Source organism: Nannobrachium achirus, assembly GCF_963921795.1.
Source record: "Nannobrachium achirus genome assembly, chromosome: 11".
Classification (NCBI taxonomy): Eukaryota; Metazoa; Chordata; class Actinopteri; order Myctophiformes; family Myctophidae; genus Nannobrachium; species Nannobrachium achirus.
In genome coordinates, this window is record NC_137820.1 from 34,159,564 (window position 1) to 34,184,508 (window position 24,945).

Consider the following 24,945-nt stretch of genomic DNA (forward strand, 5'->3'; position numbering starts at 1 on the left):
TCACGATACACGATCTTACCACGATTCCTTTTCATGTTGGTTTTTATGGTTATTTCTCAAGCTACTTAACAGTACAACCACCTACAGTACTAACAACTAAAACTAAAAGAAAAAGGAGTAACAGACCATTTAGACCAGTGGTCCTCAAAGTGGATTCCAGGGACTCTCTGGGTTCCTTTTGGGAGGTCTAAATTGACCCTTACAAGTCTGTAACTCTGACAGTACACAAATGAAACCAAATACGGGTCCATTTGGTGTCATTTGTATACTGTCAGAGTTAGGGGGAGACCTAGACATTGTAAAGTTTGAGAACTACTGATTCAGACAAAAATGCTGGTTTAAATGGATTCTGCAATGAATATCTGAAATAACAATTCAACAGGATTTTTTACAAGGCTCCCTCATTGTATCGCGATACATACGATATCTCTGAAAAGGCATATCGTGGAGACATTGTATCGTCTCAACCAAGGGTCTTCAACAGGGGGTCCTCAGAGTTACTTCAGGAGGTCCTCCAAATCTTTGAGTTATAGAAACCTTTTTTATGAACCCCTTGACCCTAGCGTCCTTAATATATTCTGAGAACTTTAGCCAAAAATAGCAGATCTACAAGCTCACAACGCCTCACGCGGTGAGGCGTTGTGAGCTTGTAGATCGGCTATTTTCGGCAAAAGGTTTGGTGTAGAGGGGAAAAAGAGCAGACTAAGTACGGAGTGAAAGATCAAGTTTATCAAGTATGGATGGTTCCAGAAGTTAAATATCTGAAAAGTACAAACTGACATGATACACTAATGATTGTGCTGTCAAACAATGAAACTATGGAATCTCAGAAAATGTAGTGGGGGTCCCTGCTTCATCTCTCTCTCAACTAAAGGGTCCTTGGCCTGAAAACGTTGAAGACCCACCATATCACCCACCCCTACCTGGAGTAGTCGGGACGTTGGCGGCTCCTGCGACCTGCCCCAGGTGGGGATAGGGGGGCTCTGCATTCCCCCCGCCGGACCACCAGGGGGCTCAGCGGGGCCGGGGCCAGACAGGCGCTCGTGGCTGGATGGGACGGAGGTTACTTGTGACGCTGCGTGGTCATTGTTTTTGGCGGCCATTTTGGGCTCTGGCAGTGAATCTGTTAAACACACAAAATTGTTTAAGTGTTAGTGTTCAACAAGTTCAACGTTTACGGCAGTTTACAGTTTAGGCATTCAGCAGACGCTTTTAATCCAAAGCGACCTATAATAAGCAGGTAATACATCAATATAATAAGCAAGATAATATGTCAGTACATCAGCAACAATATAACAATGCATAGGAATATCAATCTAGAAAAAATAATAACATAGGTCGACCACGCACCTAATCAGTAGAACAAAAACTTTTCTAAAACCTAAAAATGCTATCTAGCTTCATGTGTGGTCATCGAGGGAAGGGGAGCGCTACAGTAGTGCTATGGGTTTAGGTGGAGAAGAGGTGAGTTTTCAGGCCACGGCGGAAGCTAGGGAGTGAGTCTGTAGTTCTAAGTGCGACAGGGAGTTTATTCCACAGTTTGGGGGCCAGGAGGGCAAACTGTCTAGGACGAGCGGATTTTTGTCCTGGGGTTTTTAGCGAGGCTTCTGTCAGCATCCCTGTGTCCTGGCCACAATTAGTATGATTAAAAGGGTCTGACTCGCTACGCTGTGTGGTGGATTTGGGGGGAGCAGGCACTTACTATGTCGAGGCAGATGCATGCTGTTACACTGAAGCTTCTCAAACTGAAGTTTAGTAATGCCCTTTTCACCTAATACACAGGTTCATGCTCTATGGTTCACCGGCGCCATCTGGGGTAAAATAGTGTTCCTAGTTTCATATTTGTAATGCCCCCAAAAACCTTTTTTACAAACTCCTTTGCACAGGTCTTAACCAACGTTAGCCAAAAATAGCAGTATTTCGCAGCAAAGCTCAGAATCGCAGCAAAGCTGAATGAAAATTGCATCACTATCGCCTCATAATATTTGTGGTCTGCATGGATGTACGGCACTTGGGAAAATATACGTGTATTGGGGGCAAATTGCCTGTTTTTTTGAGACGCAGTCGTGGCATGCATCCACACTGAGGTCAGGATGAATGACACTCAACTCTAAAATAACACATTAAGACCGTGAATTATTTTATACTTTATATTAGCTATTGGTGCCCCGCTGAAAGCTTGTAGATCTGCTATTTTTTAAAATTGATGATTTTTTTTTTTTTTTTGCAAATCTTTGAATATATCTTTTTCAAAGCAAACTTTTGTAACTCAAATCTCTGCTTCTGGGGATCCCTGGAAAAAACATATTTTGAGATGGGGGTCCGCGGCCAAATACATTTTGGGGGTCCTTGACATGAAAAAGTCTGACTTAGAAGAAGGATTTAGAAGACATTTTAAAGAATTGTGGCAAAAAGACTTGCACAAAATATGTTCACAATTTTTCAAAAATACAAAGCTCAAAAATACAAGCTTGTATATCTGCTATGTTTCATTAATTAAAGCATAAAATAATGCTTAAAGTAATAATGATAATAATGATGCGCTCCCGGTTTAAACGGGATAACTCCCAACAAAAGAATGACCGCCAAACAGCTGATACTCATTATGGCAGACCATAGAGATCAGAGTACATCACGGGCAGGACTTGAAGGAGAGCAGCTACGCCGATGACAGGCCATCCTCAAAGAGACAAGCGAGACACTTCAAAACTAATGAATATTCAATTTGCCACTTACTGTGAGAAATAATTAAAGTCAAATTGCGAGACGCAGAGGGTAGGGGGGAGGAGGGGCCAGAGAGCCGAGGAGTAGGGGCTTCTTCGCCGATTAACAAAATAATAGCACTCTCGCCACACTATGCATGGGAATTGTTTGTGGTGGTAAATGATGTTGATAATTAATGTGACTAATTAACCCACTTATGCCCCCATTTTATACTTGTAAAAATGATACAAAAGTATGAGCCAAACTACAAGCGTCACAATTTCAATTAATGAAATAAAATGTGCCTACAATGACAGCCCAAAATTTGGACACAGTTTAAAAAGTTTAACAGAAGGATAATAACTAGAGATACTGTTCCTACGAAAAAGTGTGGGCTCGCTCGTACTATATTCTACAGCGTGCCTTTGTACTGTCTGCGACGGAACTCACGCGACGGAACTCAACTAGAAAAGCAGTTCCTGCAGAAACTGCGCAGGCTTGCTGAAAACGTCCACAAAGTGTATTATGTACGGTAGGAAATGTGTACACACATCCCTCCTCAGACGGACTTTCAAATTCAGTTCAAGCCCAAATGGTAAGACAGAATTCATTTCACAGAGGAATCCACTGGGAAACTTTTTTTTTCTTTTATCTAAAAAAAGATAAAAATTTGTAAAGAGAAAAGTACAAGCAATAATAACTGCGTAAAGCTGAACAAAATTTCTAGCTCAAAGAATGTGGAAGTAGTAGGATGCCAACAAAGTGGCGGAATAAAGAATACAAATAAAATGAGGACAACTAGCGTGCGCTCGCTAAAGCAAGCACACAAATAATGATAATAATAATACAAGTTTAAATAATTAATAATCAAATGGTGTTTTGGATGCTTGGTAAAAGGTGTACAGCAGGGGTCTTCAACAGGGTGTCCGGGACCCCTAGGGGGTCCTCAGAGTTACTACAGGGGGTCCTAAAATTGTTTGTGTGATAGAAACTTTTTTTTCTCCTTTTTTATATTAACCACTTGAACCTTAAAGTCCATATTCTGGGAACTTTAGCCAAAAATAGCAGATCTGCAAGCTCACAACGCCTCGCAGTGCGAGGCGTTGTGAGCTTGTAGATTGGCTATTTTCGGCAAAGAGGTATGGGGTAGAGGGGGAAAAGAGCAGACCAAGTACAGAGTGAAAGGTCTTTTTTTTAAGTATTGACGGTTCAAGTGGTTAAATATCTGAAAACACAAATTTACATGATTCCAAAATACACAGATGATGATGTGCTATCAAAAGATAGGAAACAGGTTGTGGGGGTCCCTGCTTCATCTCTCTCTAAACTAAGGGGTCCCTGGCCTGTACAGAATGCCTGCAGGGAGAGCTGGGAGAGAGAGGCTCTGGGCATAAAGGCTACTACCTTTGGCCTGTGTGTGTGTGTGCTGCTGGGAGGAGGAGTCCTGGCTGTCTGCTCCATTGTCTCTGGCGGGACGCAGCAGCTGAACCTCGGGGGGAGGAGGGGCGACGGGCTGAGCTGCTGCTGGGGCGCTGCCAAGTCCTGACGGGGGCCCCAGCCCGGGCCCGGGCCCCGGCACTGCTGCTGCTGCTGGCGGATGGAAGTTGCCCATGTGCTGCTGCTGACGGGGAGGGGGGGCGCCGGAGGGGGGTCCCGAGGACGCCGACAGCTGCTGCAGGGCCAGCATCTCGGGGCTCTCCAGCATGGAGGCCAGGTGCGATCGGCCCGAGGACTCCGGGTGATGGGGAGGAGGACGCGAGGAGGCCATGGGCCCCGGAGACCTGCCCGCCGACGTGGGCATCCCCCGGTACTGGCCGGGCCCGCTGGGGGCAGGGTGGTGGGGGTAGCCGGCGGCCGGCTCGGGCCACGGTTTGTGGCCCAGCGGGGGCGGGACGCCGCCGTGGTTGTAGTGGTGCTGGTTGGCCATGCCGGGGTCCTGCATGCCGTGGGGGCCAGCAAGTCTGTCTTGGCCCGGGTGGCTCATGCCGGGCCACATGTTGGGGACGCCCATGCCGGGAGGCCCGAAGCCGGGGTAGTTGTGCTGGGGCGGCCCGCCGTCGGGGCCCGGGAAGCGGTTGCCCATGGGGTGCATGGTGTGGCCTTCCGGACGCTGGCGGGCGGGGTACATGCTGGCCTCGGGAGGGGGTCCGGGCTGGAGGGCTACAGGACGCGGGCCGAGCGAGGGTCCGTGGGTGGGACCCATGTAGGGATGCTGATGATGTCGCTGGGGGTGGAGAAGACGAGGGTCCGGTCCCATCGGGTATCGAGGGCCAATATGATGTCCATCACCTATGTGATGCTGGAATAAAAACAAAAAGATCATTGTAACTGTAATGTCTTTGATCAAACCAAAAGCAGGATTTTACAGTGTAAATCAGTGGTTCTCAACCTTTTCAGGCTGCGACCCCCCAAATAATCATATTTTAACTGGGAACCCCCCCCCCCCACCCACCCTGACGAGCACTAAGAGTTGAAGCATCACATTTTACATGACACAGTTCTATTGTGAAAATAGCCGATCTACATACTATTTTCACAATTTCCGCTTCTAATATTCGACAATTTGTCCAATGTTTAATTTGTCATTTTAGAGGTATTAAAAAGTCCTTACATTGTCACTTTAGAAATGTACAGATACCCTCTATACACTTAAACTTTATGTTGGTTTGTTTACTGTTGAGAAAGAAAATAATGTTGCACATTACGTTAATCATCTGGGGACCCCCCAAAATAATTTGGGGACCCCCCTGGTGGTCCAGACCCACAGGTTGGAACCACTGGTGTAAATAACCCTACCAAACATCTCCAAAAAGTTAGCGACACCCACAGCCACAACACCAGAGGGAGCGCACACAACGATCTGATAACACAAACCCATAAGACAAATATGGGTAAATTCTCCTTCTACAACACTGCCTGCCACCCAAGGAATTCCTTGACTACTTCCTTTAAAACTTGTAGCTCGCTGGCTTCCTTCAAGACTGCCCTGAAAACTCACCTTTCAGGAGGCCAGAGACAGAGGTAGTTCTCATTTCTCCCATAGACAGGTGAGAAGTGAGCACCCCCCCCCCCCCCCCTTACCTTAACCCCACCCCCCCGTGTCTCCCCTACCCTGTACATACACTGTTTATTTATTGTTGCTATTTGTTATATCCATGAGTTGAATGCCAAGGACTTCCGACGTAAAAAAGACTGTTAAAGGACTTATTTGGGATGTTCCTTTTAGGCAGGGTGTTTAACTACAGTATACTTGTACTGTACTACATTCTTTTAATGTATTGACTAATACTTGTCCTGTTCTCCACTTTTGTCTAATAAAATACTCAATCAATCAATCTCTGCGAGTGTAGTTTGCATGACTACTATTAGCAACTTAGTCGTTTTGTTAAAAATAAGTGTTAAATGTCTATATTTCTGATAATAATCCTTGCTATTGTGTTTGTTCAGTAACAGGGGCTAACTTGTAAATGCCTCAAATTGTTTATGAGAATAATGCACGCCTCAGCAATAGTCTTGCTATGGACTGTCTTCTTAAAGGGGGACTGTCACCTAAAGGGGTACTGTCACCTTAAGAAGTCTTAACATATAAGTTAATATTGTTATGATGTCATTGTGGGAATTCAAATTAATTGACTGTACTTCGACTACTTACTGTACTGGTCAGCTGTTGTTGGGGGGTGAGGGGCAGATTACACTGTGACATGAGTTTCAGACTATTTCAGACCGTTTTCAGAGAGACCACCCATGTGACCTACTGTATCATACTATTATAATTCCGGGGTGTGTCAGCAGGCCTTTAATAGAAAGAGGCTAGTTTGACAAAGCAATTTATACCTTAAAGGGTGAAAGAGGGGAAAAGGGACATTTCATTCATTGATCAATCGTCGTGTCCTTGTGATATTGTCAGTTCCGTTTCAGTGTATCAAACAGACACGCATTTCACATAACTTTAAAATATATCAACGTTTTCTTAATCTCAAGAAAACAATCTTTGCTCTAAACAACTTCATAACTTTTGATGTAAACGGGACCAAAATATGTAACTGTGGCCATTCTTATATTCCTTTGTAAAATATACCAATTAGTGTAAGACTCATACAGCACAATGGGACATTTCGTACACAATACACAGAACGTGAAGTAGGGCTGTCACGATATGACATTTTACATGACGATTAATTGTCACTCAAATAATTGCGATTAACGATTTAATTGTGTTTTTGTTGTTGACAATTACATTTCTGTTTGGCTTTTAGGCTTTGAAGTTACACATGGTAGATATGATACATAACCTAAGTATACAAAGAAATGACTGACATATTTGACAACTTTATACTTAAAAAAGAACATTGATAGTGGAAATAGCCGATCTACAAGCTCGCGATGCGACGCGTTGTGAGATTGTAGATCTGCTATTTCCAATATTTTTGACTTTTTTTTAAATATATATGAACATTTTTCAACATGGAAAGATTATGACGATTATGAAAAATAATCACGATTATTTCAAAAAAATCACGATTAGACGATTATGTAATAATTGTGACAGCCCTAACGTGAAGAAATATACAGTAACGTGAAGACGGAATCTGCTGAGATGTGCTGTCCTACCTGCATGCTGAAGTTGTGAGGCATGTGCTGCATGTTGGGATCTCCATGTCTGGGTATGTGAGGCCGCTGGCCAGGGTAGACGTAGCGGGGGTCCATGGCCATCCTCTGGCCATACATGGGCGGACCGTGAGGACCAGGAGGTCGAGAGAGCTGGGAAGGAGAGAGAGAAAGACCTCAGTGTTACAGATCACAGAACACACGTTTGAAAGGATGTCAATTGAGTCATTTCACGTATCGCCCTTTAATGCTGTTCATTTACGTTCAGTATACAGTATATCCCTTCAGTATTAAATATGCAACCAATTGCTTTACACCATACATGGGCAACTGGCGGCCCGGGGGCCACATGCGGCCCCCACCTTCACTTAATGCGGCCTGCAGGTTAATACCGGAATACTGATATTATTGATTTCAGCTGTTATAATTCCAAACATGACCTGCTTTAATTCCGTCAGTCTATATTAGTAGCTTAATGACTAGTATAGTAGTATTAAAATGTCTTCTTTTATGTCCAATGTATTTGTATTTAGGTTCATAAAGTTAACATGAGTATATAACTAAATGCGTTTGAAATTAAATCAAAATGTTACATTTCAGGATTCCAATTCAAAAATAGAACAAATAATTCAGGATTCCAATTCAAAATCGATCTACAAGCTCAAAACACATCGCGCTGCGATGCGTTTTGAGCTTGTAGATCGGCTATTTTTTGCTTCTTTTGTTTGAGATACTAGAATGACAAAGTAGGACGTAGCAATATGCAATGTGGCCCTCTGGAGTGAAGGTGGAAATATAGTGGCCCTTGCCATCATCAAAGTTGCCCACCCCTGCTTTACACAATATCGTTCCATGCCCAATCCTGGCACCGGTGTGCACTGCTTAAAGTGATAGTTCACCTATTTTTGACATGAAGCTGTGTGAAATACTTGCCATTAAAATAGTGGTTACAAATGTATTAATCCATTACCAGAGTCCCGAGGTCAGAGTTCTGGTCAGTTTTAGATGAATATAAAGTAGTTCCGGTGATTTGGCAGGGGCTCATGGCCCAATCATTAAAAATAGATGAATCCACAAAACTAGCGTCATTTGTATTGTTGACCTATTTCTACCAAATAGACCAACTTTCGTTCAACTTTGACCCCTCTGTCACATGGTACTATTTTTTGTGTCCAGTATCACTACGCCGCTGCAACGTATTTCCCCAAAACAAGGTGCTTTGCAGTCAGTTGATCAGAACGAAACCTCGCTCTATATGGTAGAAATAGGCCAACAATACAAATGATGCTAGTTTTGTGGATTAATCTATTTTCAATGATTGGGCCACGCCAAATGGCCCCCACCCCATTGGAACTACTTAATATTCATCTAAAACTCACCAGAACTCTGACCACGGGACTCTGGTAATGAATTAATACATTTTTAACCACTGTTTTAATGGCAAGTATTTCACACAGCTTTATGTCAAAAATAGGTGAACTATCACTTTAACATCTATCATCACTACAACTGTTACAATACCTCTGCACTGACCACTTGTCCTGCACTGCCATTAACATACATTTTACAATACCTCCTCAATAGGCGGTAGTGGCTCAAGGGGTAGAGCAGCTACTTGGGAATCGTAAAGTTTCTCCCCAACATGTCCGCCTATTATCCCTGAATGTTCAGTTCACTTATTCTGACATGGCCCCGAATAGGGACGCAATTGAATTCAAGTCTGCATGGGGTAAGTAATCAATAGAAAAAAAAGTCATTTTGGAGGTGAACTACCCCTTTAAGCCCCAACTGCTCCCCCCGCACAACCCCCCCCCCACGCGACGCCGGTCCTGAACAGATCGTGCTGAATATTCCTTGCATTATATAATATAGGCTACTTGACAGTAATTCGACCCTTATTCCCCAGAGGGAAACTTAACAATTACAGATGTATTTTGTTTCCCCATGTAAGAGACAGCGGTTATGAATGAATAATTATGCAAGTGCAGCAGTTAGAGCAGTGGTTCTCAAAGTGAGGTCCGTGGACCCCCAGGGGTCCTTGAGGGAGTTCCAGGGGGTCCCCAGCTAAATGATAATTAGGAACCACTGTATAATGGTAACTGTACATTTATAAAGTGACAATTTTTTTTTTTTTTTTTTAATTTTTATCCCACGATTTTTGTAACCCATTTTTTCACCCGGTGCCAATTGCCTAAGCTGTGATCCTGGGCTCTACTCTCCCTCTGCCAACCTGGGGAGGGCCCGAACTGAGCTCATGCTTCCTTCAATGCATGAGGAGTGAGCAGGCCGCTTCTTATCACCCGACAGGGGGAGTTTCCCCGGTTGGACGTAGCGCGTGGAAGGAACACGTTATTCCAACCAGTTCCATTCCCCTCCATCAGGCGCCCCGGCTGGCCAGGGGGAGGCTTTATAGAGACCAGGATTACTGCATGTTTTTGTGAGGGTATCTACCCTAGGAGAACGGGAGAACATGCAAACTCCACACAGAAAGGTACTTTTTGCCAACCCCACCTAGGGTGTGGGCACTGATGACGCGGAGGAGGGAACACGCCCCCAGCACCCACAGTGTCCCCCGGCGGGAATCGAACCCAGGACCTTCTAGCTGTGAGGCGACAGCACTACCGACTGCGCCACCGTGCCCCCATAAAGTGACAATTTAAGGACTTTCAAGACCGTTTTAATATCAAACTGGCCAAACTGTCAAATATTAAGTAAGCAAGAGGCGAACATTGTGAAAATAGCCGATCTACATGCTCACAACGCCTCGCAATGAGCATGTAGATCTGCTATTTTCACAATATTTATCTGTGGAACCGAGTCACATTAAATGTAATACCTACAATTCCAAGCGCTTGTCAGGGTGGGGGTCCCCAGTTCAAATATGTTTATTTTGTGGGTCACGGCCTAAAAAGGTTTGAGAACCCCTGGGTTAGAGGATCAGCTCAAAGAAAGTACCTGCTGTCCGGGGTAGTACATGCCCCTCATGTCTGCCCCGTGGAGGTGTTGCTGGCTGGGGGGCAGGCCGTGGGGGTGGGGGGGTCCGTTGGCCCAGTGTGGGGGAGGGGGCGGCAGGGCAGGCTTGCTGCCCTCCTCCTCGGCGGGGAGGTTGCTGCCCTTGCCCCCCTGGGAGCCGCGCTTGCGCGCCGCCTGCTCCGTGGCCTTGATCAGGCCGTCGGGCCCGGCGTGCTTGGTGCCGCCACGGTGGCGCTTCTTCTCCTTGCGCTCCTTGTCCTCGCCACTGACGTGGAACTCCTCGTCCGTGTCCCCGTCCTCCGAGGGGAAGTGTTTGACCAGCGCGCGGCTGAAACACCTCTCCAGGGACTCCGCCATGATGGTGTATTCTGGGGAAACAATGCGTTCAGAATCAGATCTTAACCAGATGAAACCCGACGATAGCCGATCTACAAGCTTGCAATGAGTCAAAACGTGTTGAGAGCTTGTAGGTTTGTAAGCCAAAATAGCCCACACAAGGGAGCTTGTAGATCACAATAAACATAATCGTTCCTCACTAATGCTCAATATAATGTCTGTCTACTAGGGCATTCACAAATAGTGATTTTTAGTATTCGAATTATTCGACCTCAAAGTATTCGAATTGTTGAATATTCTACAGGAAAATATATATTTTCATCCAAAAAAATGAGCAATTCTCAGTCTAGTAGTGACAGTTGCATTAGCTGGCTCTTCCTCCATCATGACATGGAGTTTGCCGGCTGGCCGCTGTTTTTCCCACTGGTAATTAGTTCTGGGAGACAAAACGTGACGCATGCCATCAGTATAGAGCAGTGTTTCTCAACCACTGTGCCTGGGGACCTTTGGTGTGCCCCTGAGAAGGGTCAAGTGTGCCCCTTGAAAACAGCCGATCTACAAGCACACAACGCCTTGCGGTGCGAGGCGTTGTGTGCTTGTAGATCTGCTGTTTTCACTATTGTTGTGCGACAGCCTTGTATGATGAAGCAGGGCTTTACTTTGCAAAGAAACGTACACATATGAAACTTGGAGATACGAGGTTTCTTCCCGACAGTGACGATATTTACACCCCCGTATTATGTTGGTGTGCCCATGGATTCTTGGGATATGAAAAGTGTGCCCATGCAGAAAAAAGGTTGAGAAACACTGGTATAGAGCATTAACCAATTCATCAACCAGGGGCATTGAAAACTCATTCTTATGACTTCCTATCTAGCCATGAAGAAATAATATTTCATTTAAAAAAAAAGAGAGAAAGAAAATTAAAAAAAAGAAATAAAAAAGCGAATACTCAACCTCAGTGAACAACGTCGAATAGTGATTTTGAAATCCAAATATTCAAATATTCTGTGAATGCCCTACTAATCTGTGTCTCAGAGGAGGGCTGTGGACAGTTCGCAAACCTGCCTAATAATGACATCATTGGTGGGCAGGTTTGGTCATATTTATTCATTTAAATTAGTGCAACTAGAAATTTTCGGCCGCTGCGCGGCCGCTCCATTCCTAGGACTTCGCGCCCTCCGGGCGCTCAGGCAGGACTGCTCTATATTTGATCAACATAAGGGTTTAGGTTTTAAATCAGGTGCTGCTGTTTTGGTTGTGTTGGAGACAGTGGAAAAGTACTGGGAATTTGGAAAGATAATCTACTGTCCCGTACTGGGAAAGATCATAATGTCTGCACTACACTGTCCCTGCCACCAGGGGACACAGTAGACCTACTACACTCATAAGTACACTGCACCGTGGAACTATTTGTAAGTCTGTGTTTCGGCCGGAAGGTTTATAATGGACGTACTATGATGTAATTCGCGTCATAGCATTAAATGCAGCGATGTATGTGTAGCGATGTATGTGTGAAAGGAGGAATCTGTAGAAGCAGTGGTGTGAGAGTCTATCAATGACATGCTTAAACAACACCAGGAGCTGGCCTGTCAATTAGTAGTGAAGATGGCTTCTATTACATCATACTCCATTTCCAGGAAGAGAAAGGCTGCAATTTCTATTGGCTAGAAATCCCCATCGATGATGTAATTGGTAGACATGTTTCGGCAACTGTCCACAGCCCACCAATGACATTCATTCTTATAATAGGTATTCGTAAGTAAGACAGTTAGATTAAGAAAAGGGTGAATTGCTCCTTTAAGTGATTATTAATACCAGGGTAAGACCGATATGTTATGTCATATCACAATATTACGTTATCCAAAATCCAATATGGATATATTGCCCAGTCCTAGAAACACTAAGCAGTCAATGGGCTAAACATGGCTGACTCTCAGTACGGTCCTTTAAGGACAAGTTCATAAGTTCAGAAACACACACACACACACTTACACACTTTCCAAAATATCACACACCACTCCCAAACGCATTCTTGTGTGCACAAATAAACATCAAACGCATTCAAACACACACACACACACACACACACACACACACACACACACACACACACACACACACACACACACACACACACACACACACACACACACACACACACACACACACACACACACACACACACACACACACACACACACACACACACACACACACACACACACGCACACCACAGAGTCCAATCTGCGTGCCATGGACCCTTACAGTCAGTGGTTCTCAACCTCCCCCAAAATAATCCTATTTTAACTGGGGACCCCCCCACCCTGACGAGCACTAAGACTTGAGGCATTACGTTTTGTATAACATGGTTCTATTGCGAAAATAGCAGATCTACATGCTCACAACTATTTTCACAATTTCTGCCTCTAATATTTGACAATTTGGACAATGTTTAATTTGTCATTTTAGAGGTATAAAAAAATCCTTAAAGGTGATGCACCATGAAATTTCACTTTTCCTAAAACCTTTTTTTGGGGTCCCACTAGCACCTTCTATACTCACAAAGTCCCATTTCTGACCGTTGTGTCTTTCTCTGGTTTTGGGAAGGCGGAGGTTAAAAGCATCCCACGGGTTCTCAAAACAGGCTGTCCAGATTTGCTGCCGTCGCTGACGTCAGCGACGGACGTTTTTGAAGAAAAATCTTTTTTGGCGCAGTTCAGGCCAAAAGATGGTACTGCAGCTGAAAATGCTCAGAGCCATTCAAAAATTAGAGAGGCTCTCTATTCAGGAGTGGTAATTTAGCCTCAAACCTTTTGAAAAACGTTTTTTTGGGACATAAACAATATGACATAAATACTTTTTAAATGCATGGTGTATCACCTTTAAATTGTCACTTTAGAAATGTGCAGATACCCTCTATACACTTAAAACTTTATGTTGGTTTGTTTACTGTTGAGTGGGGAAACAATGTTGCACATTAAGCTAATCATCTGGGGACCCCCCCAAAATAATTTGGGGACCCCCTCAGGGGTTTCGACCCACAGGTTGAGAACCCCTGCCTTAAAGACACACACTCAAGCCTCTGTTCTCAGGCAAATAATGGCTGCACAGCTGACCAGGTCAAAGGGTACAGGTTGACCCCCTCCAGCCCCACCCCTCCCCTCGCTCTTCCAACCAACTCCTTCAGCCCCTCCCCCCCTCTCCCTTCATCCATGGTCAACCCCACCCCTCTCTCTCTCTCTCTCTCTCTCTCTCCCTCCCTCCCTCCTCCCCTCCATCCATCCATCCCTGGGGAGTGCATTCAGTGGGATGGATGGCTCCAGACAGGGGGGCTTAGGGGCCTGGAATGTCTCCCTGGCACTGCAGGGCCTTTGCTGGGCCCCGGAGCCCCCTGAGCAATGGAGCACACAGCTCAATCACTCCCCATTAATCACTGTCAGCGCCGGCCCCGGCCCCAGCACAGCACCGGGTCCGGCCCTCTTTTTCTTCTAATGCTCTCTCTCTCTTTCTAAGGGGCGTCAATTGGGTATGGCAGGGGTATGCAGCTGCCATACCCTGGGTCCAGGGGGGGGGAAATAAAAGTTACTTTTAAACATAAATCCATGAATGTCTCTTTGTCTATCTGTGCTGGTTATTATGTTGTTAAATTACAGTAAAATAACTACAAATGCAAAATTTAACAATATGGTATTATAATTATATTCTCCACACTTTTATTCTCCCCATCTTGACAAGATGGTATATTCCCAGGTTCCGCAGGTCAGCTGCACAGGTGCAATGCATTATTGTTAATTGTGGCACGTTTACTAACATGCCAAGTTTAGCTACACTTGAACAACACTTGACTGGTGTCTTGCACGCGCTCCTTTGCGCGCGTGCAAGACACCAGTCATGTTGCCATATCTTAGCTTTTTCTGAACTGACGCCACTGCTCTTTCTCTCCCTCTCTCCCTCTCCCTCTCTCTCTCTCTCTCTCTCTCTCGCTTTCTTTCCCCACATCCCCCCTCCCCAAAACCCCACACTCATGCACACTCCAGTCTCACAGACACATGTACGGTACTTCAACTGAAATTGATTTTGATCTCTGGCTGTCATGCATTAAATCCATATGCATCTTTGTGGTTTTTTTTTGTCAGATCTTAAATACTCGAACCCTAGCGTCCCCTATTCTGAATGGGGAAGCGTTTTTGGTTCAACGTGTCGCGCCGCACTCGCACCGTGAGCCTGTAGAACGGCTATTTTGTGTGGACGGGGACAAAAGCAGGTCCAAGTACAGAGCCAATTCAGGTCAGGTTTAAGTATAGAGGGTTACCTGGAAATCTTTTGTGCTTTAACTATTGAAAACATAGCAGATATACAAGCTCACAGCTGCTTCGAGCTCGTAGATTTTTATTTTATTTTTTTATTGTTTTTGCAAATCTTTGAATACCTGTACATATTTTTCAAAGCAAACTTTTGAAACTCAAATCTCTGCTTCTGGGGGGGTCCCTGGAACAAAATGTTTTGAGAGGGGGGGTCCACGGCCAAATAATCGTGGGGGTCCTTGACATGAAGTTTGAGAACCACTGATTTAGAAGAAGGATTTAGAAGACATTTATAGAATCGGGTCAAAGATATTCAAAGACTCAAAAATAGCAGATCTACAAGCTCACAGCACGGCATAAACGAATGGTTAAAGTGGTTCAAATCTAGAATGACACAAATTTGCGTTCCATGTCTTAAAGGGTTAATAGACGTGAAGTGTGTGTGTGTGTGTGTGTGCGCGCGGGCATGCATGCGTGCGTGCGTGCGTGCGTGCATGCGTGCGCGCGTCATTTATTTACCACTGTCCTCTCCGTTGTACTGGACGCAGTTTTCAAACATGAGCTTCACGTCTGCGACAAACTCCTCCTTGGCGACGTAACCCCCGTCGTTCAGCTTCTTCTCAATGGTGGACAGGTCCATGGGGGTCTGCAAGGAGGAGAGGCATGATGAATGAACGCACGTCCACCTACCACTGTCATACCGGACAATGATTTACTAGTGGACAACTAAACAACAGTGAAAAGAAGTCGCCTGCTCGCATACAGTGCAACGCAATAGAGCAGTGGATCCTGAAAGGTTTCAATTTCATTTAATTTCAAGGACCCCCATATCTCTGAGAATGTACAAATGGGACCACAAAAGCCCCTTTTCGACTACAAGTTTAGCACCCCTCTACACAACACTACAACACATTAAAAATATCTACATTTTCCATTACACAAAAAGTACCGCTATCGGTAAGAAACAAATACCCTTGATTATATTGTATTAAAACTATTATTATAATACACTATAATGGATTATAACTGTGATTATAATACACTATAAAGTAGTAACAGTGATTTCAAGTGTCTGGGAAGTGTAGTTTTTTCCCCCTTTTTTCTGCAGAATTGACTAAATTTTCTCCAGAAACAGGCTATATCAAATATGTAGGGCTGTCACGATCATGACATTTTACATGACGATTAATTGTCACTCAAATAATTGCGATTAACAATTTAAATGTTTAATTGTGCCACGGCCCCTTATCTCGTCCAGACACAAGTTTAACTGGTTACCATGGTTACCAGTTAAACAGACGCTGCTGCGGCCGCCGGTGAGCGAAACGTCTATGGGGTAAATGAATGAGAAATTCACTGTTGTACTGTGGAGTAAATAGTCTCACTCTCTTCATGAAGATGCCTACCCACCTGAATGATCTCGTTGTATTTGGGGGCATAAGACTCATCCACAGGCTCCAGGAAGGGCCAGGCGTCCTTGTGGGCTTTCAGGGTCTCTAGCACTGGAAAGACAGAGAGAGAGAACTTGATTTGGACCACAGGTAGCAACTAGCACTGCAGAGTGTGATGAACACAGGTTCACACACTATTCACTGCTAGGACCGAATTACTCCACAGAAATGCTGGTTGAATGTCAGCCTTAAAGATGCACTTCACCCATATCTTCATATAATCAACCCTCAACTAATGCTTTATAAGATGGCAACATTATAGGGGTGTAACGATACATTTTAATAGCGATTCGATACATATCACGATACATGGTTGACGATACGATACATGGACAATATTGGTTCATTCATGGCGATACGATACGATTCAATGATTTAAAATTGATAAAGTAACTATTTAGCAAAGAAATTAAATCTGTGTGAAAAGTGTGGAATCTGTGGATAGTGCAGGTTTTTATGTATTATTATGGATATAATTAAGTAAACACAGTGATTATCTAGCAAATACATGGACACAATATTTGAACACGTATGGACAAACCTGCACCTTGACATGAACACAGAGATTACACACATTTATCGATAGACCAGTGTAGCTATATGGAAAGGAAAAGTAATTAAACCCTTCCTTTTAAATTTTTCTTCTTAAAAATGCTAAATACAATGGGTAGTATCGATACAATCGATTGTTTGCACTGCCGTTTCGATGCGATACAAATTCAAACGATACGATTCGATTTTAGCTGTTTTCATTTCGATATACCGGTACTTCGATTTTTTTAATTAAAAACAATATTTCGAGGCTTCCAAGTGCATACCAGTGACATCATCAGTGGATTATTATTTCTTTTTTTTTCTCAAACTCTTTACAATGGCTTCTATTTCAGCATGCTAACTTTCTAGGAAGACTATGTCGTCATTGGAGGAAAGTTTCAGAACAGTTCAAGGCCCACCTCTGGGACAGAAATGCCACCGTCTTATAATGGACATTATTAGTGAGGTATGAATTGTATTGGTATTGAATTGTATGAAGATGAGGACCAAATTGTATGAAGATATGGTTGAACATGGGTGAAATGTAGCTGAGGAGCAGCCTTACCTTTGTACAAAGCAGTGTAGTCGTCATCGATTTCATAGCTGAAAACAAAAACACCACAAATCATCATCATCACCACCAAAAGTATATCGTCACTGTCGGGCAGAAATCTCGTATCTCCAAGTTTCAAATTTGTATGTTTTTTCGTAAAGTAAAGCCCTGCTTCGTCATACAAGGCCGTCGCACAAAAGTAGTGAAAACAGCAGATCTACAAGCACACAACGCCTCGCACACAGTCTTGTATGATGAAGCAGGGCTTTGCTTTACCAAAAGACGTACACATTTGAAACTTGCAAGAGATACGAGGTTTGAATCATTTTTAAAATGATAAATGCAAAACGAACGGTTTTGGACATACAAGGTTTTCACCCGACAACAACGATATATATGCATCGCAACTACAATATCATGCTCTGAACAAAACACAAATAACTCACATTACCAAATGTAACCAGACGTGCAAGGTAAACAATACAACAAACGATTAATTGTCAGTGCTGACGGGACGTTTATAGTACAATTTAGGAATGAAGCTGCAGGCCGTATAAAACTTGTCACCGGGCCGCATTTGGCCCCCGGGCCGCACTTTGGACACCCCTGCCTTACACATACTACACTCCTATATGGACCTACGTTTCTTTATTCATTTATATTTTTACCTCATGCAGACTACAGTTTATCACTAACACATTGTACGTCTGGTACCGGTGCTGCACCTCATGTACTGCACCTGCTGCCATCTCTTTTCTAACCCGCACCTTATGCCTCGTGTACATACCTGCTACTTCTGTATGCTTCTGCATATGTGTAAATGTACATATCGTCTCTGTCGGGGTGGGGGGGGGGGGGGGGGGGGGGGGAATGGCCAAAATAGCTGAACGACAAGCTCAAAACTTGTCGCGCTGCGTTTCGAGCTTGTGGATCTGATTTTGGATACTTTTGCTTGAGGCTGTAGTATGATCACGTGGGGCATTAATTCACGAAAAAACACTAGAAGTTTGAATATAGAGGTTTCTGCTTGAGAGCAAGGATACTTTAGATTTTTCTGCCTTTATTGATAGTCCTTTATTGATAGGTATACAGTAGGTTGACAGGAAATGGGGAGAGAGATGGGGGGGGTGACGCGACCGCAGTTTTCCCGGTGAACCTGAGTGCAACGGTGGGGGCCTGATGGGCAAGGAGGGTCGCGAGCTTATGAGAAACAACTAAAATAAGACCTTAAAACCTGGAGAAAACAGTTGCGTGCATTAGCGCAAGATGACGATAAAGGGAATCATTAAATAGAAAACATTAAATTAACTTCTGAAAAGCCTACTAGGCCTTAAAACCTGGTGAAAACAGCTGCGTGCATTAGCGCAAGATTAGATGAGGATAAAGGAAATCATTAAATGGAAAACATAGTGGAACCGCGATCTTTCCACACGTGAATAATTGTGGTTGTAAACAATAACACAAACAATATTAATCCTTAGTCTAGCAGTGGGAAGAAGGGGTTATCATCATGGCCCCAAATAACTTTTAAATATCTTGCAATTGGCGACGAGTCTCTTACGAAATTGGCAAGAGTGCCTCTCATTTCATAAAGCTGTATAACGTCTCCATCATCTGCAATAGTCAGTGGTGTGTGTTCCCTACACTCCCACGCCCCCACCGTTGCGCTCAGGTTCACCGGGAAAACTGTGGTCGCAGGGGTGACACGCGGCCAAGGTCTTCGGGAACGGGTCTCGAACCCGCGACACGCTGCCAGGCCGGATTACCAGCCCAGGTGCCTGGACCACTACCCTGTGGCCCTGTGGCCCAGCCCCCTCCCTCCCTCCTCCCTTCCTTCCTAAGCACTACAAATAATGCTGCTTAAACAAAATACTCCACCCACTTATTTTACACCTGTAAACCTGTTGATGTGACATTGTGACAACGAGGTTCATTGTGATAACGTGGAGGGTTTTCTTACAACTACTTGGTCTTGATGACAACTAGGTTCATTGTGATAACTTGGGAGGATTTTCTTACAACTGCTTGGTCATTGTTTCATTATGATAACATGGAGGGTTTTCTTACAACTGCTTGGTCATTGTTTCATTATGATAACGTGGAGGGTTTTCTTACAACTGCTTGGTCTTGCGTGCTCTGCTGCGGATGGGGGAGTGGGGCTCCAGGTTGAGCAGCTCAGGAGGAAGGTCTTTCCCCTGAGACAGGAGCCTGGCCCTCTCCTCCCGTTGCTTCCTCCTCTTGGCTCGCTCTGAGGGGAGACATGAGACACACAGTTTAACTAACCAGTTTACAGTTTAGGCATTTAGCAGACGCTTTTAATCCAAAGCGACTTACAATAAGCAGATAACACATCACTATAATAAACAAGATAATATGTCAGAACAGCAACGACAATATAACAAATGCATATGAATATCAATCTAGAAAAACAATAATCAGTAAAAAAGTTTCTGAAAATCAAAAAAAAAATCCTAACTAGCTTCATGTAGTCATTGAGTGTTTCAGTAGTGCTATGGGTTTAGGTGGAGTCTGAAAAGGTGAGTCTTCAGTCCACGGCGGAAGCTAGGGAGTGAGTCTGTTGTTCTAAGTGCGACAGGGAGTTTATTCCACAATTTGGGGGCCTGGAGGGCAAATTGTCGAGGACGAGTGGACTTTTGTCCTGGGGCTTTTAGCGAGCGGAACGCGACTGTAACAAGTGTTTTCTTAGCCGTTATTCTGGGAAGCGCTGCAGTCAAAATGTACATCGCGGCAGACCCTAGAAGTGAACCCTCGCGGCTACGCAGACGCGGGAGGGAGGCATAACCGGTCCTTAAGTTTAAGAGTCAACAGATAACCAGGCCTTCAGCGAGGGAAACCACACGGTCTCAGAGCACTGGGAAAGACAAACGATTCAGCCATGTTTACTCTGGGACAGCTGATCAAAAAGCACCAGAACAGAGAGAGAGAGAGAGAGGGAGAGTGTATCTATATTTTACACTCTCTCACTCACACACACACACACACACACACACACACACACACACACACACACACACACACACACACACACACACACACACACACACACACACACACACACACACACACACACACACACACACACACACACACACACACACACACACACACACACACACACACACACACACTATATATCGTCATTGTCGGGCAGAAACCTGGTATCTCCACATTTCAAACGTGTACGTTTTTTGGTAAAGCAACGCTCCGCTTCATCATACAAGACCGTCGCACGAAACAAGTGAAAACAGCCGATCTACAAGCACACAATGCCTCGCAGATCGGCTGTTTTCACTAGTTTAGCCCATTTTATTTAGATGATAAATACGAAACGAACGGTTTTGGACATACAAGGTTTCCATCCGACAATGACGATATATACGCTAGCTGCCTTGTCTTTCAACATGAAAGGCAGATAGGGCTGCCAACCTCCCGCTGTGCACATTAAAGATGTTTCGGGGAAGATTCCACAGATGCAATCCAACCCAGAGAGCAGCGTAGGCCCGAGTCCTGCTGTTCATCTATAATACATTAATGAGGCTCCACCACTGAAGCACAATCAGCGGTTCATTAGCACCTGACAGATGACATCAGAGGGAGGGGAGAGAAGAGGAAGAGAGAGAGAGAGAGAGAGAGAGAGAGAGAGAGAGAGAGAGAGAGAGAGAGAGAGGTGGGGGTGGATCAGGGGCGTCACAAGGGGGGGGAAGTGGGACTGAGTAACCGGGGCCCAAGGTGGACGGGCCTTGATTATTTTATGCTTTAGCTGTTGAAAAATTGCAGATATACTTGTAGATCTGCAATTTTTTGAAAAGTTGTGAAAATGTGTGCAAATCTTTGAATATGTGTTTTTCAAGCGAACGTTTGTAACTCAAATTTTGCTTCTGAGGGGTCCATGGAACTAAATGTTTTGAGATGAGGGTCCATGGCCAAATACATATCATTTTGGGGGTCCCTCACATGAAAAGGTTTGAGCACCACTGACATAGAAACATAGGATTCTTGCACAAATGTTCACAAAAAAAAAAGAAAAAAAAGCAGATATACAAGCTATATACAAACTATTTTTCAATAGTTAAAGCACAAAATAATGTGTAATAATGAGTTCCCAGTCTAAATGGATTAAACCCCCTCCCCCTATGAAGAACATTCATGGGGGGCCCGCAGTGAATCCTAGTACCCAGGGCCCAGAATCTGGTGCGACACTCGGTGCCGCGCTGTGAGCTTGTATATCTGCTATTTTTCAATAGTTAAAGCACAAAATAATGTGTAATAAGGCGTTCCCAGTCTAAATGGGTTAAACCCCCTTCCCCTATGAAGAACATTCATGGGGGGGCCCCTGCAGTGAATCCTTGTACCCCTGGGCCCAGAATCTGGAGTGACACCCCTGGGGGGAGGATACTGTGATTAAAGGCCCTGAACATTCCCTCTCGCAGGCCTCGTGTGCGATACATAAATCACTAGCTTGCTGAGCGCTTCTATGCCGCTGCAGATTCCTTTTCTCTCTTCTCTCTTCTCTCTTTCCCTTTTTGTTCCCGTCCTCCGGCGGGTAAAAGAAAAAAGAAGAAGAGACCAAAGCAAGGGGAAGAGTTTGGGGAGAGAGTTGTGTGCGGTGCGGGTCGCCGCCCTTCAGAATCAGCTCTGCCCTTGAGAGAAAGAGGTGCGGAGGCTACGCTCCCCCCACCCACCGCCCATCACCTGCCGCTGACAGGCCCACGGCTGATGAAAGGAGATGAAACGGGTGTTTTGAGCCTTTTTTTCCTCTCCCCCCGCACTTTGATTTCAGCTATAAAAGGAATGCAGGGACTGATAACGTTTGCGCGCTTGTTGCGCCGACGGACGACCCCCCAGTGATGGCAAACCGCGCAAGCCTTGGTTTGTACTCGCATTCATCCATCCTTCCATCCACTCATCCATCCATCCCTCCACTCATCCATCCTTCCATCCACTCATCGATCCATCCATCCATCCATCCACTCATCCATCCATCCATCCATCCATCCATCCATCCATGCATGTGCTCATCCGTTCATCTGTCCATCAATGCCGCGGTTCCTAAACTTTTGAGCTCGAGAAATTTTAAATGTTCTCCTGGGTCCCAAACTAGTGTAAATAGCTGAAATGGGTTGTTTTTTCTTTAGTTTTTTTTATAATTATTTATTCATAATACCTGTATATATATATATATATATATATATATTTTTTTTTTAAGGAATAATAATTTATAACAAAATGTAGGAAGCAAATGTGTAAAAGCAAATTTGACCCGATGTTGATATTGACCCATAAAAATGGGTTTGCGACCCAGACATGGGTCCTCCTGACCCAGTGCTAATGCTCCCATCCAACCAGTGGGAGCAGCTCTCTCTCTCTCTCACGCGTTCTTTTCTAGGGAGACCCGTCGTGATTGGCCAGTAGTCGGTGCGACTGACAGTTCTCAACTTTTGCTATGCCTAAACCTAACCCTAACCTCAATAAAACTAAGCCTAAACCTAACCCCAGTAAAACTATGTCCAAACCTAACCCTAACCTCAATAAGACTACAGTATGCCTAAATCTAACCCTAACCTTAATAAAACTATGCCTACACCCAACCCCAACTCCTAGTTACCCTAGTTACCCTAGCTCCCTGGCGTTCTTTGCACCTTATTCATAGATAAAGCTGTTTTTATGTTTCAGCCTAGAATGGAAGTCAATGCAGCCTAGACCATCCATTTTGTTTTTCTGCGAGCCACGGTATGACGTATGGACCAGGGTCTTTCACAGACAACACAACATGCGCGCAGCTGCACGCTGCTGGCACAGCGACCTCCAGTGGCCTTATCTCGTTACTGAACGAGTTTGGCCCCTTGGGTGTTAACTCATACAGTGCCATCCGGCCACAAGGGGTGCTAGAGTGCCAGAAATTTCTCCATAGACCTTCTTTATAGCTTTCGTCGACCCTCTCCCAACTGGCTTGTGTTTTCACTCCAGTCAATGCTATGGGTGTCGAGAGGAGGAAGCTAGCTGACACGTAGCCGAAATGCTAACCCATTTAGAAGCCCGATCTAAAGCTATTTCAGCCGCAAAAAACTTTCTCTTTGGGTCTGGGGACACAATCCGGAGAAAATCCTGTCTAAAGATGTGATCTATTATTGGAGTGGGCGGCGCGAATACGGCCCGTGGATGGCCGAGTCTAAGTCCCGGCCAAGGATGGACGTCTAGACCGGGGCTTCGTTGAGGCCTCCGATAAAATAATTCATTTTATTAAATATCCCGGACATGTTCGGGATAGGCACCCTGGAATACGTTGCGCCGCCTACAATGAACATTCGGTGAACATTGGGGGGGGTCTAAACTTTATTTTAAACCATTTTCAATGGAATAAATCGTCGGAGCATCTAGCGTCTCTCGTTGGTGAGCGCTGGGCGAGCCGGGACCACCCACGTTGCTCCAAGCAGCTCGGGGTAAGTAAAATAGCAAATAAAAAATTGTTTTTGATCCCGAATATCCCGAACATGTTCGGGATAGGCACTTAAAGGGTTAAGACTATGCCTAAACCTTCCCCTAACTCTAACCTAAGTAAAACTATGCCTAAACCTAACCTCAATATAACTATGGCTAAATCTAATGCCTGCCAGGGAGCCAATCAGACACAGGTAAGGCGGGTCTATCCCGTAACGTTGGTGGAATTCATAATGTCTCAGTTCTCTCTCACCCTCCACCCAATGGGAGCAGCTGTCCCTCACCCTCCCACCCAATGGGAGCAGCTCTCCCTCACCCTCCACCCAATGGGAGCAGCTCTCCCTCACCCTCCACCCAATGGGAGCAGCTCTCCCTCACCCTCCCACCCAATGGGAGCAGCCCTCCCTCACCCTCCCACCCAATGGGAACAGCCCTCTCTCACCCTCCCACCCAATGGGAGCAGCCCTCTCTCACCCTCCACCCAATGGGAGCAGCCCTCCCTCACCCTCCCACCCAATGGGAGCAGCCCTCTCTCACCCTCCACCCAATGGGAGCAGCCCTCTCTCACCCTCCCACCCAATGGGAACAGCCCTCTCTCACCCTCCACCCAATGGGAACAGCTCTCTCTCACCCTCCACCCAATGGGAGCAGCTCTCTCTCACCCTCCACCCAATGGGAGCAGCTCTCTCTCACCCTCCCACCCAATGGGAGCAGCTCTCCCTCACCCTCCCACCCAATGGGAGCAGCCCTCCCTCACCCTCCCACCCAATGGGAGCAGCCCTCCCTCACCCTCCCACCCAATGGGAGCAGCCCTCTCTCACCCTCCACAGCTTTGATCCTCTCCATCTCCTCTCTCTCTCGGTCCTCCTGTAGGAGGCGCTCCTCCTCTCTCCGCTGCTCGGCCAGAAGCACCTGTCTGTCCAGATCCTCATCCTTCTTCCTGTCCACCTCCGCCATGGCCTTCAGGGTGTCCTGCACGCACACACACACACACACACGCGCGCACACACACAAGCACAGG

The 24,945-nt window shown here is 45.2% G+C and overlaps 1 protein-coding gene across 1 annotated transcript in view; it reads right to left on the minus strand.

Moving 5' to 3' along the window:
• The window catches only part of cecr2 (CECR2 histone acetyl-lysine reader), a gene marked incomplete at both ends in the record, with an annotated part of 113,478 nt that overhangs the window by 3,954 nt on the left and 84,579 nt on the right, over positions 1–24,945 (minus strand). Inside the window, 9 exons of the mRNA XM_080737023.1 lie at positions 924–1,123; positions 4,108–5,002; positions 7,315–7,464; positions 10,267–10,652; positions 15,447–15,573; positions 16,338–16,429; positions 17,478–17,515; positions 19,581–19,713; positions 24,746–24,896. Of these exons, the coding sequence (XP_080593149.1) occupies positions 924–1,123; positions 4,108–5,002; positions 7,315–7,464; positions 10,267–10,652; positions 15,447–15,573; positions 16,338–16,429; positions 17,478–17,515; positions 19,581–19,713; positions 24,746–24,896 (2,172 nt within the window). The remainder of the gene's footprint in view (positions 1–923; positions 1,124–4,107; positions 5,003–7,314; positions 7,465–10,266; positions 10,653–15,446; positions 15,574–16,337; positions 16,430–17,477; positions 17,516–19,580; positions 19,714–24,745; positions 24,897–24,945) is intronic.